Source organism: Sorex araneus, chromosome 6 (genome assembly GCF_027595985.1).
Source record: "Sorex araneus isolate mSorAra2 chromosome 6, mSorAra2.pri, whole genome shotgun sequence".
Taxonomy (NCBI): domain Eukaryota; kingdom Metazoa; phylum Chordata; class Mammalia; order Eulipotyphla; family Soricidae; genus Sorex; species Sorex araneus.
In genome coordinates this window covers 471,085-486,129 of record NC_073307.1, presented here as the reverse complement: position 1 = coordinate 486,129, position 15,045 = coordinate 471,085, and the positions used below count along the sequence as shown (strand labels likewise).

The 15,045-nt window shown below is 42.9% G+C and overlaps 1 protein-coding gene across 1 annotated transcript in view; it reads left to right on the top strand.

Annotated features, from left to right (window-relative positions):
* The window catches only part of LOC101545880 (alcohol dehydrogenase 1), a 28,018-nt gene continuing 12,973 nt past the window's right edge, over positions 1-15,045 (top strand). The window contains 3 exon segments of the mRNA XM_055142488.1: positions 1-39; positions 8,314-8,415; positions 14,345-14,483. Coding sequence (XP_054998463.1) covers positions 1-39; positions 8,314-8,415; positions 14,345-14,483 — 280 coding nt within the window.

Sequence of the window (15,045 nt, the reverse complement as noted above, 5' to 3'; positions counted from 1 at the left end):
ATGGAGCCAGCTCACTTCTCTCCAGAAACTGCCAACCAAGTAAGTCATGGGACACTCGGTAAATGTAGTCCTGCACATGACCTAGCCAGTGGGCAGGAACTGCTCACCACGCTCTACATCGTGGGGGCATTTCTGGTGATCTGCAAGTCAGTGCTGGGGAAATAAAATGACAACTGTGATAAAATAAAATTATTCCTTAAAGAAATACCTTACGATTACAGTGGGGGGAAATTAGTTAAAGCTAAAATCGTCCTCTAATTCGCCCACCTATTAATATGGGGGTAAAAATCAAGAAGTATTTTCTCTGCTTTCTTGTTTGGTTGACCTTATGTGACTGTGCAGTGTCAGTGATCAAACCAAGGACCTCACAAATGCAAAGAAAGTGCTCTATCACTGGGCTATCCGCAGCCCAATAAATATTTTAAATTGTACTACTAGATTTTTTTGTTGTTTTGGGATCACCTCTGGCAGTTCTCGGGGCTTAATCCTGGCTCTGTGCTCTGGGATAACTCCTGGCAGGGCTTGGGGACCATACGTGGAACCCGGGTCGGCCACCGGCAAGGCAAGCACCTACCCACTATACTATCTCTCCAGCCCAGAACTATCAAAAAGTTTAAAATACAATAAATAAATCATAGGATATAGGAACCAAGTCTCAACACAAAATAAAATGTTCCATATAATCCATAGGAATGAATTTTAGTAAAGAAGGAAAACTAATACTGTATATTTTGTCCTAAATCCAAAGTAACATCCAACTTCTCTTAATATTTTCTTTGCATGAAGAATTATAAAACATATATTTTAAATAAATTATTGGTATTACAAATTAGAATATAAAAATTTTAACTCTATATACTAAGTTGGACTTTATAGGTCAGTTGACCGACATTAATAATCTGTGACAGACAGAACAGATGAGAAGTCCCCTAAGAATAAAATTATTAATCACATGCCCAGGATCTGATTAATATTACTTAAATAATGACATAGATATACACATTATATAAAAAATGAGTAGTAGATTATCTCTTTGCTTAAAAACTTTTCACCCAGTCATTGCTCTCACCCTCCTCTCCCATTTCATATTTTCCTTCTCCTTCTTCACCTCATTCATTCTTTATCATTAATTATCATTAATTAATTATCGATTAATATTATTAATTATCGATTTCCTCAAAGTGACCATAAAGACTGCAGGTACAAGCACAGCTTCTGTGACTGTGAGCCAACATTCTCCCGAGGGCAGGGGGACGCCCGGGGGCTGGTGAGGGCTCCGCTTGCGGGAGACCCCGCGTCACCCGGTTTGATCTTGGCCCAGAACTCAAGGCCAATCCAATCCAAACTAACAGAAATGGTCCTTTCAACAGAGAGGCAGACTTGGTTAAGTAATCAAAGACCTAGAGATAACATGAAGGACAATCTTCACTTCCTAGGTAGATTATTTAGAAGGTAAAGAAAACATTATTAAGTTAGCAGATAAAATAAAGTTCCACTTCTGTATCAGCACACTGCTGATATTAAATAAAATCCTATCTCATCATATAAATTCTGCTTTAGCTACACTAGTAGCCTCAAAGGGAGAAATTTTATTTTCTCTCTCTTCCTAACTTTCTGCACCACCATTTTGTTTTCATATGGGGTCGGGGGTCACACCCGGTGATGCTCAGGGGTTACTCCCGGCTCTGCACTCAGGAATTGCTCCTGGCAATGCTCGGGGGACCACATGGGTTGAACCTGGGTCAGCCAAGTGCAAGACAAGCACCCTACCTGCTGCAGTATCTCTCCACCCCCATCCCTCATTTTGTTCTTTATTTTTCCTATTTTCCAGTTTTAATTTAGGACAAAATCACATACTTTACACATGATGAAAAATACATATCCATACTTCATTCTTGTATGGAGAAATTTTCTCTTATTCCTTCCAGAATGTTTAATTACATTTCCTAATAATAATTTTCCCTGCCCCCTCCAACCAGTAAGGACCTTTACAGACCTTCGTTCTTTAAAAAGTAAACATTACAACAGCACCCTTCAGACAGGTGAACACTTAAATACACGTGCTGGAGGGATAGTATACTGGGCAGGGGCTCGCCTTGCATGCGGCCAACCCAGACTTAGCCCCCAGGACCCCTTACGGTGCTCCAAGCACCATCGAGATGATCCCTAAGCACAGGGCCAGGAATAGCCCTGAACATCACCAGGTGTGCCCCAAAGCAAAACAAGCAAAATCAGCCACTTTGCAAAGCGACCTCTCAGCACCCTCTTCTTATTGGATAGCACCAGTCCAGTCCCTTCTTCTCTGACACGCAGTTTAGGTTACTGAGTAACGCCCATCACAGTGCTCCCGAAGCACTCCCCATTCCAGACTCACACTGCCTCTCATTCTAGTCTCACACTCTCCATTCAGTTTCACTCTCCCCAAGTGTAGGGTGACATTGGTTTGTCCTTCCTCCCTTGCCACAAGGAGTTTAGGTTTAAGTGCTCTGGAGACACTCCCATCCCTTTGTTTATCTGTAAACTCTTCTCTGCACCCTCCTTCCCAACCAGTTAATCACCTTTTCCTAATCAGACTGTTATCTTGTAAGATCAGATCCTTCTAGGTACTCTGAACTTGTATTGTAAGTTAGTGTCTTTTGCATAGTTACCTTAAAGCAATGTCCTTTCTGTATGGACACAGGAAGACATTTAATATTATGCTCTTGTAACTTGGGAGCTGATTGACTCCAATAATATTTATTCCTGGGCATCTGCTTTCTCGACTCAGTTGCCCTTAGTTCCAGCACCCCAAAAGCAGGGTCCCGACGAGGGACAGAATGGACCCAGGGCAAGCTGTGAGCTACCCTGGCATCAAACTGGGCCAGGCCAAAACGCCACAATACTCAACGATAAGTTGAGGGCATGATCATGGACAAAGCTGTCATGATCCAAAGGTAACGACAAGACTAGGACCCTGCTGGGGTTAGGAAGACTAACCTGGCCTGAGGTCTGTGGTCTGGAATATATAGTGAGATGTCCTCAGGAAGAACCAAACTTCAAGTCTGATGTATCTCTTACTGTGCTCATACAGAATGACATTACTAGAAATATTAGAAGTAGATTTACTATAACTATTTAAGCAGATTACTAGCTCACACCCTGACACACCCTTGTTTGGACCCCTACCCTTGAGTGGATCTCCTTAGATGATGAGATTTTGTTAATCTCCTCAAGAAATGGTCTTAACTTCTTTGTTGATTTGTTAATGTTAAACCCACCTTTGTGCTACTGCCCGATGTAATTTGCTATAAAAACTAAGATAGTGGAGGCACTGAGGGGAGACAGAAGAAGACAGGGGAGACAGAAGAAGACAGGGAGACAGAGGAAGACAGGGAGACAGAGAAGAAGACAGGGAGACAGAGGAAGAAGACAGGGAGACAGAGGAAGACAGGGAGACAGAGGAAGAAGACAGGGAGACAGAGGAAGAAAACAGAAGAGACAGAGAAGGAGACACATAGAGAAGACACAAGAGAAGAATGGGGAAGACACAGAAGTAGAGAGAAGAGACAGAAGCGGGGGAACACACAGAAGAGAGAGAGTGTGAGGGCGAGAGAGAGAGAGAGAGAGAGAGAGAGAGAGAGGGAGAAAGAGAGAGAGAGAGAAGCAGAACAGGAATGGAGATTGGAATAAACTACAACTGATACCGACCAGCCTGGCCCTCGTTCCTTCCTTCCTTCGCCTGCCTCATCATCGCCATCAACCTCCCCGGGGGGGGGGGGGGGGGGGAAGCGGCTGGAGACTACCGAATGTGGGCAGTGCTAAAGATAGAGCACTGCTGCCCTGTGCTCGGTGTGGTGCCCCTTCCTCTATTGTGTGTCCACACACCAAGTCCAGTCTCCCAGCATAAGTTAAGAGCAAAAACTCAAAAATTGTGCGTAGCAATTACACTGGTGAGGTAGCACAATCAACATGAAAAGCCCTTTCTTCTGGGGAAGCTAGGACAAAATCCAAGGGCAGAATTTCATCCAAGGGCTTATTTCTCCTTTTCTTGTCCAGATCCATTTAAACAGTCATCTTAAATTTACTTCTTAATGATATTTCTAGTCATTTTGTATTGACACAGTAGGAGATATATCAAGCGTTAAAAGGTGTCTCTCCTGGGAACACATCATTATATATCCTAGACTACAGTCCTTAAGCCAGGTTAGTCTTTTCTAACCCCAGCAGGGTCCTTATCCAGTTACTTCTATTTAGGTAAAGGCTTTGTCGATGGCTGTGTTTGTCAATGACTGTGCTCTTAACTTAGTATAAGTTTTATGGAGCTTGGCCTGTTTTTGATGCCAGGGTAACTTACAGCTTGCCCTGGGTCCATCCAAGTCCCTTTGCCAGGACCCTCCTTATGGGGTGCTAGGAATTAAGGGCAAATTAGACTTAAGTAAATATGACAGATGCCCAGGAATAAATATTATTCAGAGTCAATTAATTCCCAGGTTACAACACCGTAGCATCAACCATCTTCCTGTGTCTATACAAAGAGGACAATGCTCGAAACTGCAAAGGATATGACGGGTGTTACTCAGTACCCTGAACTCCTTGTCAGAGGAGAAAGGACTGGACCGATGCCTATTTTAATTAAATCAACAAACTTTAGCTTTTATTTTCCGAGATTATGTGAAAGACAAGCATTTGGGTTAAATTATGAATTAATATGTCAACTTTGGGACAAATGCTACTCTTTTACAAATTAAATCTGGCAGTCTCATATGAGGTAAAAAAGGAACGGACACAGAAACAAACACAAATATATTAGAACTTTTATTTTAAAGTTTTAATCATGTTTTGCATATAATTCACTGTTATAAATGAACAATTGGATCCAAATTGTGTCCTGTGTGTTCAACTAAGATTTACTTATTTGGATGGTTAAATGTTTGTGGGCAGGACGTTAAATATTTGCTGTCAGTCTACTTTTCAAAATGTTTTCTTTCTCCCCGCAGTTTGATGTACTATATTTGTCCTTGACAAGCAGTCCCTTGAAAGCTGTGGATGGGAACATTGAACAATCTTTAACCCTACTTTTCAATTTCCCCCACCCACCGACTTTGTCCTTAGTTATTCCTGAGGATTACATTTCAAAGACCAGAAACCTGTGATTGTACTTTTCAGATCCATCTGGTTCTCCTAATTTCTGAGTATGCTGATATTCCCTTTGTTAATCAATGCCATTACGCTTTATTTCCACATGGCTTTCTTCAGTCCTCTGAACATACCTATAACAGTTGACTCGAAGGGCTAGTCTCAGCCCAAAGTCTGGGACTCTCTAAGGTCAATTCTATCGTCTTCTTCTTATATTCTAGAGTCTGAAGGCCTGGATAAAGCATAACAAAGGTTTTCAAGTGCCAGGTACTTTCCCCCATAAGTTTACAATCTTGTTTGGGGTGGGGAGACTCTAGGTCTCTTCTTTGCCCGGGACACTCTAGATGATACTTGGACGACCAGCTAGTGGTTAACCGGGAGGGCCTGAGGATGCAGTGTCTGCACAGGGACCACCAGGACCATCCCAGCAGTGCCCAGGACCCCCCAAGTAAGCCCATGGGTGCCACGGTCTGGAACTGAATTGGGCACCCTAATTGCTGTACTTGAGTTTACAATTTAACCTTTTACAAATATATTCTAAGGAAAGAGCCTTAGTTATTGCTTCTTTATTAGCCCCACAATATTTGCCTCTAGGTAAGACACATTTCATCACTATTAGAGGAGCTTGGAAAAACTCTGATTTCCCTGTGATGGTGGGTGAGCCACACCAAGGTTATCTGCCTTTCTGCTGCCTGTGTGAGTGAGAACAACTCACAACTCCCTTTAGCAGCCAATCAAGGTGGCTCTGGGTGGCACCGCGAGTCCTTTTGCCTCTTTTCTAAGTTTCTGAAAGTGGAGTTCAAAGGATTTATTTAATTAGAAGTTCTTCTGCAACCATGGGACATAAACCATTTACAATGGCATTCCCTAAGGCTATTAGCGTTCCTTGTTTTTATTTCAATTTGATATTTCCCAAAACAACTATTTAGATTGAGAGCTAAAAAAAATCAATAGATTTTCCAATAACAACAACAATGACAACAAAAATCCTTAGTTTGGGAATATAGTTGAATGGTAGAGACAGCTTACCTTGCATGTGTGAAGTTCAGAGTTCAAAGTTCAATCCCCTGAACAACAAAAGACATTTTAATTAAAAATCTATCCTGTGGTGACCCTCAAGTTCAAATTTGAGTGACTCAAACCAATAATCCTTTTAAGAATTAACCATGGATGCAAGAGCCATTTCCAAAACAGAGCAAAGGACACAACCCTCACCAGACCCAGGAAAAGTCAACTCCCAGTGCTGACCCACAGAAGGACAGACTAGGAGGAGCCCGTTTTTCCCTAACAACTGCTTCAAAACACATGGACTCTCCCATTTTCTCCACTTTTGAACAAAGTAAGTCCCTTTGTTTTTTAGATTCCATCAGTCAGACAGAAAACAAAAGACAAAGAGTGATCATGTCTGTGAAGTAATGAACCCATTAACAGCATGACCTTTCACGCCAGATAACCAGGCTCACGACATGAAGGAACCACTGGACCAAAAAACGTTCACCTGAAGTCAAAATCTTGTAAGAGTGGGAGAGAAGGTCCTCACCAGCCCGAGGCAGGGAGAGGTCTCGGAGTGGCCATGCTGGAGACTGACCTTGGGGCTAGTCAGAGCTTCTGGGTCTTTCAACTCCAGCGCAGGGGGACTCACAGCGTCACCAGTGATCAGCTCGCCAGGCGACACGGGAGCTTCCTCTCTCCTCCAATCTGATAACATTAATTTGAACAGAAGACGACTGATGTGCGGGAACATATTGATTTGCAAGCACAGGAAACTCACATAGACATAGGGGTACAAGACAGTAGAAGCAAGTTATTATGGCATCCTGAGCCAGGACTGGTTCAAGAACGGAGTCCCGACGGGGAGGGTGTTCGCAAGATGACAAGGAGAGCACGTCTGGAGACTAGATGTTTGTTCTGTCATTCTAATGAGCCACAAAATTTTATTTTCAGTAATGGTTCTTATCTGGGCTGGAGCGATAGCACAGTGGGTAGGGCATTTGCCTTGCATGCGGCCAACCCGGGTTCGATTCCTTCCTCCCTCTCGGAGAGCCCGGCAAGCTATCAAGAGTATCCCGCCCACACAGCAGAGCCTGGCAAGCTCCCCATGGTGTAGTCGATATGCCAAAAACAGTAACAAGTCTCACAAAGAGACGTTACTGGTGCCCGCTCGAGCAAATCGATAAAAAACAGACGACAATGCTACAATGGTTCTTTTTTTTTTTTTTTTTTTTTTTTGCTTTTTGGGTCACACCCGGCGATGCACAGGGGTTACTCCTGGCTCTGCACTCAGGAATTACCCCCGGCCGTGCTCAGGGGACCATATGGGATGCTGGGATTTGAACCTGGGTCGGCCGCGTGCAAGGCAAACGCCCTACCCGCTGTGCTATCTCTCCAGCCCCTACAATGGTTCTTATAGTGGGCAACACCTCTTATTTAAATTTTCCAGGGAGTTAAAGGAGAGGTAGAAATTTCCTCTTTAACCTCTGAATTCTGTAGACCTCTGAGCTGGTCTACAGAATTGAGCCAACTGTGGGAGGAGGGAGTGGGGTCACTTAGGATGGGTGTGGGGCACAGGGGGCTGGGGTTGGGCGTGCTGGCACTGTGGTGGAGGGAAGCAGACCCTGTGGAGGGTGTGGGTTAAAGTGCTGTGTGCATGAAACCCTGCCACTAACAGCTTTCTGAATCACAGTGCCTAAAATTAAAATAAGTTTTCTTTTGAACATGTATGATCTTGATTGCCGTTGGTCAAAATGATTCATAGGATCAAGTGTATCTTGAGGAGGCCAGTTCTTAGTATTTCGTAGTGTCTTTCAGATATATGTGGTGTGCATATGTCTAGTGTGGTACCAGCGAGTGTCAGCGGGCAGCGGGAACGGCCTGTGAATGTGTGGTGTGAGTGAGAACTGCTTTCAGTGGGTGAAGCAACCGTCCGCACGCCAACGTAGACAAGGGGTCATAAAAGTAACTCCAGAGGCTGGACCGCATGCGCCGTTTCTGGGAGCCCTTGGGCTCAGTCCCAGGGTCTCCTTAGCACCACTGGATTTGAGCAAAACAAACAACCAAAGCGAGATGACCAGAAGAAACAATTAGCACGGTGCATTAGGACATAATAATGTCATAATATAAAAATAACACCAATGTATTTCACCTGGGTATTTGTTAAGTAGCAATACACCTGCCTCATTATTATTATTTCTTTAATAGATTATCACTTGCCGGGCAGCTATTGCCTGGACAGCAAATGCTCCCTTGTCCATTGAAGAGGTTGAAGTTGATCCACCAAAAGCTGGTGAGGTTCGAATTAAGGTAAATATTAATGAGACTTTCAGCATGTACAAATGTGTCCATAAGGATTTACAATATTTTTACACTGTTGGAAGAATAAATGGCATTTTCTAATTGAATATAATTAAGATTCGTTCCAATTTACACATATATCTACTTTACCACATATGATTGTGAAAACATTTTCTTTCGTTAAGGTGTTACAAATACTAGTTGCATAAGGCTGAAATGCCATTGAGTGTTTTAGATACACTGTTGTTTTAAAATGCATTGGAAGTCAACACAGTCAACTGTTGACTCACAAACTAACGTTTGTCACAATTAAACAGTTTCTCTGATACTCAGGTTGTATATAGAGCATTCTATTTCGAGTAGTCATGGCTGAGAATACAGGGCCTAATCCCCCTCACCGATCACCCTCCTTCCCCACATTCACTGAGTTCTACCAGCAGGGAAAAGGAGCTCTCAGGCTAGCATTTGACTGCTCACAGGCAAAGGGTTACTCCAGGAGAAGGAAGTCAGCATCTTCCCACCCAACCCTGACATACTGCAGTACTACTAAAAAGCCAGAGACAAGAACACAGGGCTACAGTTCTGCTGATCTGGGTTTCTTGGAAGGCGGCATTAAGGAACCAATACCTTAAGACATAATAAAAAACAAAAGCAGTCAGTTATGGGCAATTACAAGAAGGATATCTGTTCCATGGAACAAGTAGCTGCATGTTTAACAGAGAGAGACAGAGAGACAGAGGGCCAGAGAGAGACAGAGAAACAGAAAGAGACAGATCCAAAGAGAGCCAGAGAGACAGAGAGAGACAGAGAGAGGATCTGAAAAACCGGAGGGGCTCTGCTGAGAACACATCCATCCCAGGGGTGAGCACCTGGAGCGGCCAGAATGGGGCCTGAGAGCAACCAAATGGTGACCATCCGGTGTGAGAGGGGCTGGAAAGCAGTTCTCAAGATGATAGAGATCCCCTAGCAAAGAGCAAAGACCTCGCCAGATCCAGGGAATATTCTACAACATCTGGTCAAGCACCAGTAAGTAGTAAACTACACTAATCCAAGAGTAACGTCGAGGAATCCAGGCTTAAAAATTAAAATGTGGAGGGCTGGAAAGATGCAGTACAACAGGGAAGGCACTTGCCTTGCACATAACTGACCTGGGTTTGAGCTCGGGCACCACTAACCCTGAGCAAGTCCAGGCAAGATCCCTGGGTATAGGCCCTAAGCACTGCTGGGTTGACCCAAAATAAATTGAATAAAAAGTGTTTTAGGTGTGGCCCAAAATAAATAACAAAGAAATTTGGAAAACTGAAAACCTGGCCATAGTATCAAATGCTATATTTATATCAGTGGAGAATGGGAAATAGAGAATAGATTCATATATGCAGCCTATAGCCCACTCAATAAACAAGCTAACAAAAATAATAACAAGCTCACAGGGGAAGTGAGGGATGGAGGGGAGACTAATCAGAGTTCAAAAACATTTCAAATGCATTGGAAGTCATTGTGAACAATGACTTTCATTGTGAACAAAGAATTATGAGATTAAACAAACAGGATAGTGTGACTCTCAAATAAACAAAAAGGAAAAAAAGAAAGCGAGAGAGAAGGCAATTGGAATGATCTTTGAGAGATCCTAGTCTCAGATTGCACTGAGCAAACAGATTTCAAATCAGGTATTATAAATGTGTCCAAGGAAATAAAGAAAACCACACTGACGTAATTGAAGTATGCTGACAATGACTCATTAAATATATATATACCAATAAAGACAAATATTTTGAAAAGTATAATCATCTAAGTGAAAATATCACTGGGCTTCTCATAATAGATGAGCTAGCAAAAAAAAAAAAACCTATCAGCAAACCTGTAGATAGATCATGAGAGATTAAACATGAAAAATTACTAACACGGTGAGACCTGTGGAATGCCTTCAAGTATATTAACAAAACATGAAGGAGAAGAGGAAAATATATTGAAGCAATTATTGAAAACATTCCCAAATATGCTGAAAAATTAACCATCATACCCACGAAGTTCAACATAATGCCACAGGAGACTCTCAGATATGTTCATATAAAGATTTAAACAGGGACTGGAGCGATAGCACAGTGGATAGGGCATTTGCCTTGCACATGGCCAACCCAGGTTCGATTCCCAGCATCCCGTATGGTCCCCCAAGCACTGCCAGGAATAATTCCTGAGTGCATAAGCCAGGAGTAACCCCTGAGCATCGGGTGTGACCCAAAAATCAAAAAAAAATATTTTTTTATTAGTTTATTTTTAATTAGAGAGTCATCGTGAGGGTACAGTTACAGATCCATACATCTTTGTGCTCATGTTTCCCCCATACAAAGTTCGATAACCCATCCCTTCACCAGTGCCCATTCTCCACCACCAGTAAACCCAACATCCCTCCCCCCCTCCCCAGTCCCGTCTCCCCCCACCCCACCCTGCCACTATGGCAGGGAATTCCCTTTTGTTCTCTCTCTCTGATTAGGTGTTGTGGTTTGCAATAAAGGTGTTGAGTGGCCATTGTGTTCAGTCTCTAGTCTGTATTCGGCCCGCATCACCCTTCCCCCACATGACCTCCAACCACATTTTACTTGGTGGTCCCTTCCCTGAGTTACCCAGAATGAGAGACCAGCCTCCAAGCCATGGAGACAATCTCCTGCTACTTATTTCTACTATTCTTGGGCGTTAGTCTTATAGTCTATTATTCTATATTCCACAGATGAGTGCAATCTTTCTATGTCTGTCTCTCTCTTTCTGACTCATTTCACTTAGCATGATACTTTCCATGTTGATCCACTTATATGCAAACGTCATGACCTCATTTTTTCTAACAGCTGCATAGTATTCCATTGTATAGATGTACCAGAGTTTCTTCAACCAGTCATCTGTTCTAGAAAAAAAAATATTTAAACAGAAGGGCATAATATACAATTAGAAATTTCTAAGAAATTTCACAGTATATTTCACTTCAAATATGGAATGCATGTTTTACAAAGGGATGAAACTACTTGTGATATCAGTAAAACTTGTTCCTAAGTTAACTTAATTGCTTCTCAGCTGTTCCTAAGTTAATAAAAGTTTTCCTAAGTTAATTAGCAGCACAAAGTGGAAGGATTTAGGTGACAGTCATCCCTCAGATTGGTTGGGAAATGGTCCAGGGACTCCCCCAGATACTACAATCCATCTTGCTCAAGCCCCTAATATAAATTGTAAATTTATAAATGTAAATTGCATTTACATTTGTCTGTAACTTACACACTTTCTTCCCACACCTGAGAACATGCCCAGGTTACTTGTTATACAGTAGAAGCTCTCTCACACACGTTCAGTACAGAAGCAACATCCAAACACCCAACTACATAGAGCATATTCTCGCTGAGATGGGTCGAGGCCAAGGACAGGGCCCCGGACAGGGCAGGCAGAGTGCTGAGAGGAGAGCTGGCATCAGCGGTTCATTGCCTGCCTCCGTGCTCGCCGCGGTATCAGTTGCCAGATGCTCCTCTCGTTAGAACCCAATCAGGACTCCAACTCAAGGAGCACGCTCTTTGCATGCATCATTACATCACACCCAGAACTCCCTAGGGAGCTGCTCACGCAGGACGCTCTCATGGTGACAACACAGCTCTCAAGTTCAACAAGTTAATAAAGGTTTGGTCTGCTTTTTTCTCTACAATTAGGATCTTTTTTTGAGTTTTATATTTTATGGCAAAATTCCACTGAAGAAATTCTGCACTCCAGGGCCAGAGTGATGGTACAACAGGTAGGGCATTTTCTTCACATGCAGCTGACCAGGGTTCAATCCCTGGCATCCTATATTGTCCCCCAAGCACCACCAGGTATAATTCTTGACTGCAGAGCCAGGAGTAACCCCTGAGCATCACTAAGTGTGGCTTCGGAAGGAAGGAAGGAAGGAAGGAAGGAAGGAAGGAAGGAAGGAAGGAAGGAAGGAAGGAAGGAAGGAAGGAAGGAAGGAAGGAAGGAAGGAAGGAAGGAAGGAAGGAAGGAAGGAGGGAAGGAGGGAAGGAGGGAAGGGAGGAAGGGAGAAAGGGAGGGAGGAAGGAAGGAAGGAAGGAAGGAAGGAAGGAAGGAAGGAAGGAAGGAAGGAAGGAAGGAAGGAAGGAAGGAAGGAAGGAAAGAAGGAAGTAAGGAAGGAAGAAGGAGAGAAAGAGAGAGAAAGAAAAAAATCTAGCATTCTTGTGCAATTAATGCAAATAAGACTATATTCCTACACAATGATACACTATCCAAATACAAGCAACAAAACAGACATTAATAAATGCCAATATCTTATTGTGGTCTACTTTAATTTTTCCAATTAGCCAAATAAATTTCACTCTAAAAAGGCATGACCCATATTGCATTTAGTCATTATATCAGATTAATTACCTCCGATCTGGAAAGCTCCTCAGTCTTTCCTTGAATATTATGACATTGGCACTTTTGGAAGTGACAGCATTTGATAGAACATCCCTCAATTCAGTGGGTTTAATATTCCCAACTATAGTAAGGCTAGACAATTCTAGCAGACATATCACTGAAACATATTATGTCCTATCAGTTGATGTTTGATTTCAGTCTATCACATTGCTAGTGACCTTTTTGGTATGTGTCAGTTTCTCTGTATTTCCTCAATGTAAGCTGAATCTCAAAGAGATGACTTGGCATAGCCAGAAACTGAACAAGCTATGTATAATTTTTTAACTTTCACTTGATAACTATCTTACAGATCAAGTAAAAATGTTCTAATTTTACAAATGAGACACCGAATGAAGTGTGTGTGTGTGTGTGTGTGTGTGTGCACCTGTGCCTGTGTATCTGTGTGTCTGTGTGTGTGCACGGTGGGTTAACGCATGAACTGAAACAGGAAAAGAAAAAAAACATAAAATTCATTCAGAGTACAAAAGATGAGACAACAACCTGAAATAATCTAGAAAACAAGTAGTATGGAAAGAAGGATTAGTTAATGGAAGTACATCTACAAAGTATTAGTGAACACATTCATTTTGCTTAGAGAACTGAATAAGGGGGTGAAAACCAGTAACAGGTCACATGATAGGTCGGAGATGTCCTTTGGTCAGACCTCAAGGTGAAGAGATGTGAGCACCCAGTGGAGCTATTTTGACAAAAACACTTGAGCAAGCAGCCCAGGGACACAGATAAAGACCATGATGGATATCAGAAATGAGTCAGCACTGAGGCGATCAAGCAACCGGGCAGGAAGTACGGGAGCTCCAGGATTAACTTTTCCTCTGCTAATGAGGGAAACCGTGAAAAGACGAGCTAAAACCTGGTGCTTCAAACATGGAGAGTCGATACATGCAATAGGAGACAGACGGAACTCAAGGTATGCCTCCAACCCCACGCAACCACGGGATGCCCTTAACAAAAGGAAAGACTGACCTTTCCTGTCCCAGAGTTGGGGTCTTAGGAAACCAGCTACTAGGAGGGAAATGAGAGAAAACTGATACAGCACAAGTATTAGCTGCAAGTTATGACCCATGTGTCAGGGTCAGGGTGGAAAATTGAAGTAACAAGCGCTGTTCCTGGCTGGGGAGAGGGGGTGTAGGAGAGGGCGATGCAGGACAGAGCATGGACACGCTCTTACCTGGAGATTCCTCCTGGTTAAGCAGAACTATCACAGTAGACCTTAAAGTTTGGGTTGTCTGACACAGCTCACAGAACAGTACTCTTCTGGTCCAAGAGTTAGACACGAACGCAATGTCTAACTTTTTTGATAGGGGACATGAAGAGACAAAGACAAGAAGGTTATACCACAGGGATGGTCAGTAACATGTCGATTCCCTTTTATTTGTAATTTATAAAGCCCAGCTTTACAGAATATTTCACCCCTAGACTTGGGAATAGACATTTTCCTGAATGATACAATTATATGACCAGGACCTTTCCCGCCAATCATGTGATCACTTTTCAGATTCTATCCTCCGGGCTCTGCGGCACAGATCTGCACATCCTGGAAGGCAGAAACAAAGTGCCTTTTCCTGTGATTCTGGGTCATGAGGGAGCTGGGATTGTAGAGAGTGTTGGAGAAGACGTGACCAGCGTGAAACCAGGTAGGTGACCAGCAAGATGGGTGCCAGACCAGTAAACTCACTCCCTGACATCTCCCCAAAGGCACAGAAAAGAAGTGTGAGCTTTATCACATTGGCAAAAAAAAAAATGCTTTACTCCACCATGTTTATCTTAAAAATAAACAAATAAGCAAGGTGGGAGCAATAGAACAGTTGGGTAGAGCACATGCGTGGCACACAGCACACCTGGGTTTGAGCCCAGGACTCCGAGCCCTGCCAGGACAGGCCCCTGGGTTGGGTGCACAGTCAGGAGTAAGCCTGAGTATATCAGAGTCAGAATCTTCTAATTTTGTGTTTTACTGAAAGGATCACCCAGAAATGATTTCTCAACTGGTTTTTATAAGCTACTCTAATCTACCTCGCCCAAATTAAAGGAAAATTTGCAAACATATACAATATATTAGGATTGCCTCAGATTGAAAGTATGCGTAATGATCTTCTCTCTCTAGGTCTCTGTCTCCCTCTCCTCTCTCTTTCTCTCTGTTCTGCCCCTACACACACACACACACACACACACACACACACACACACACAATAATTCTAT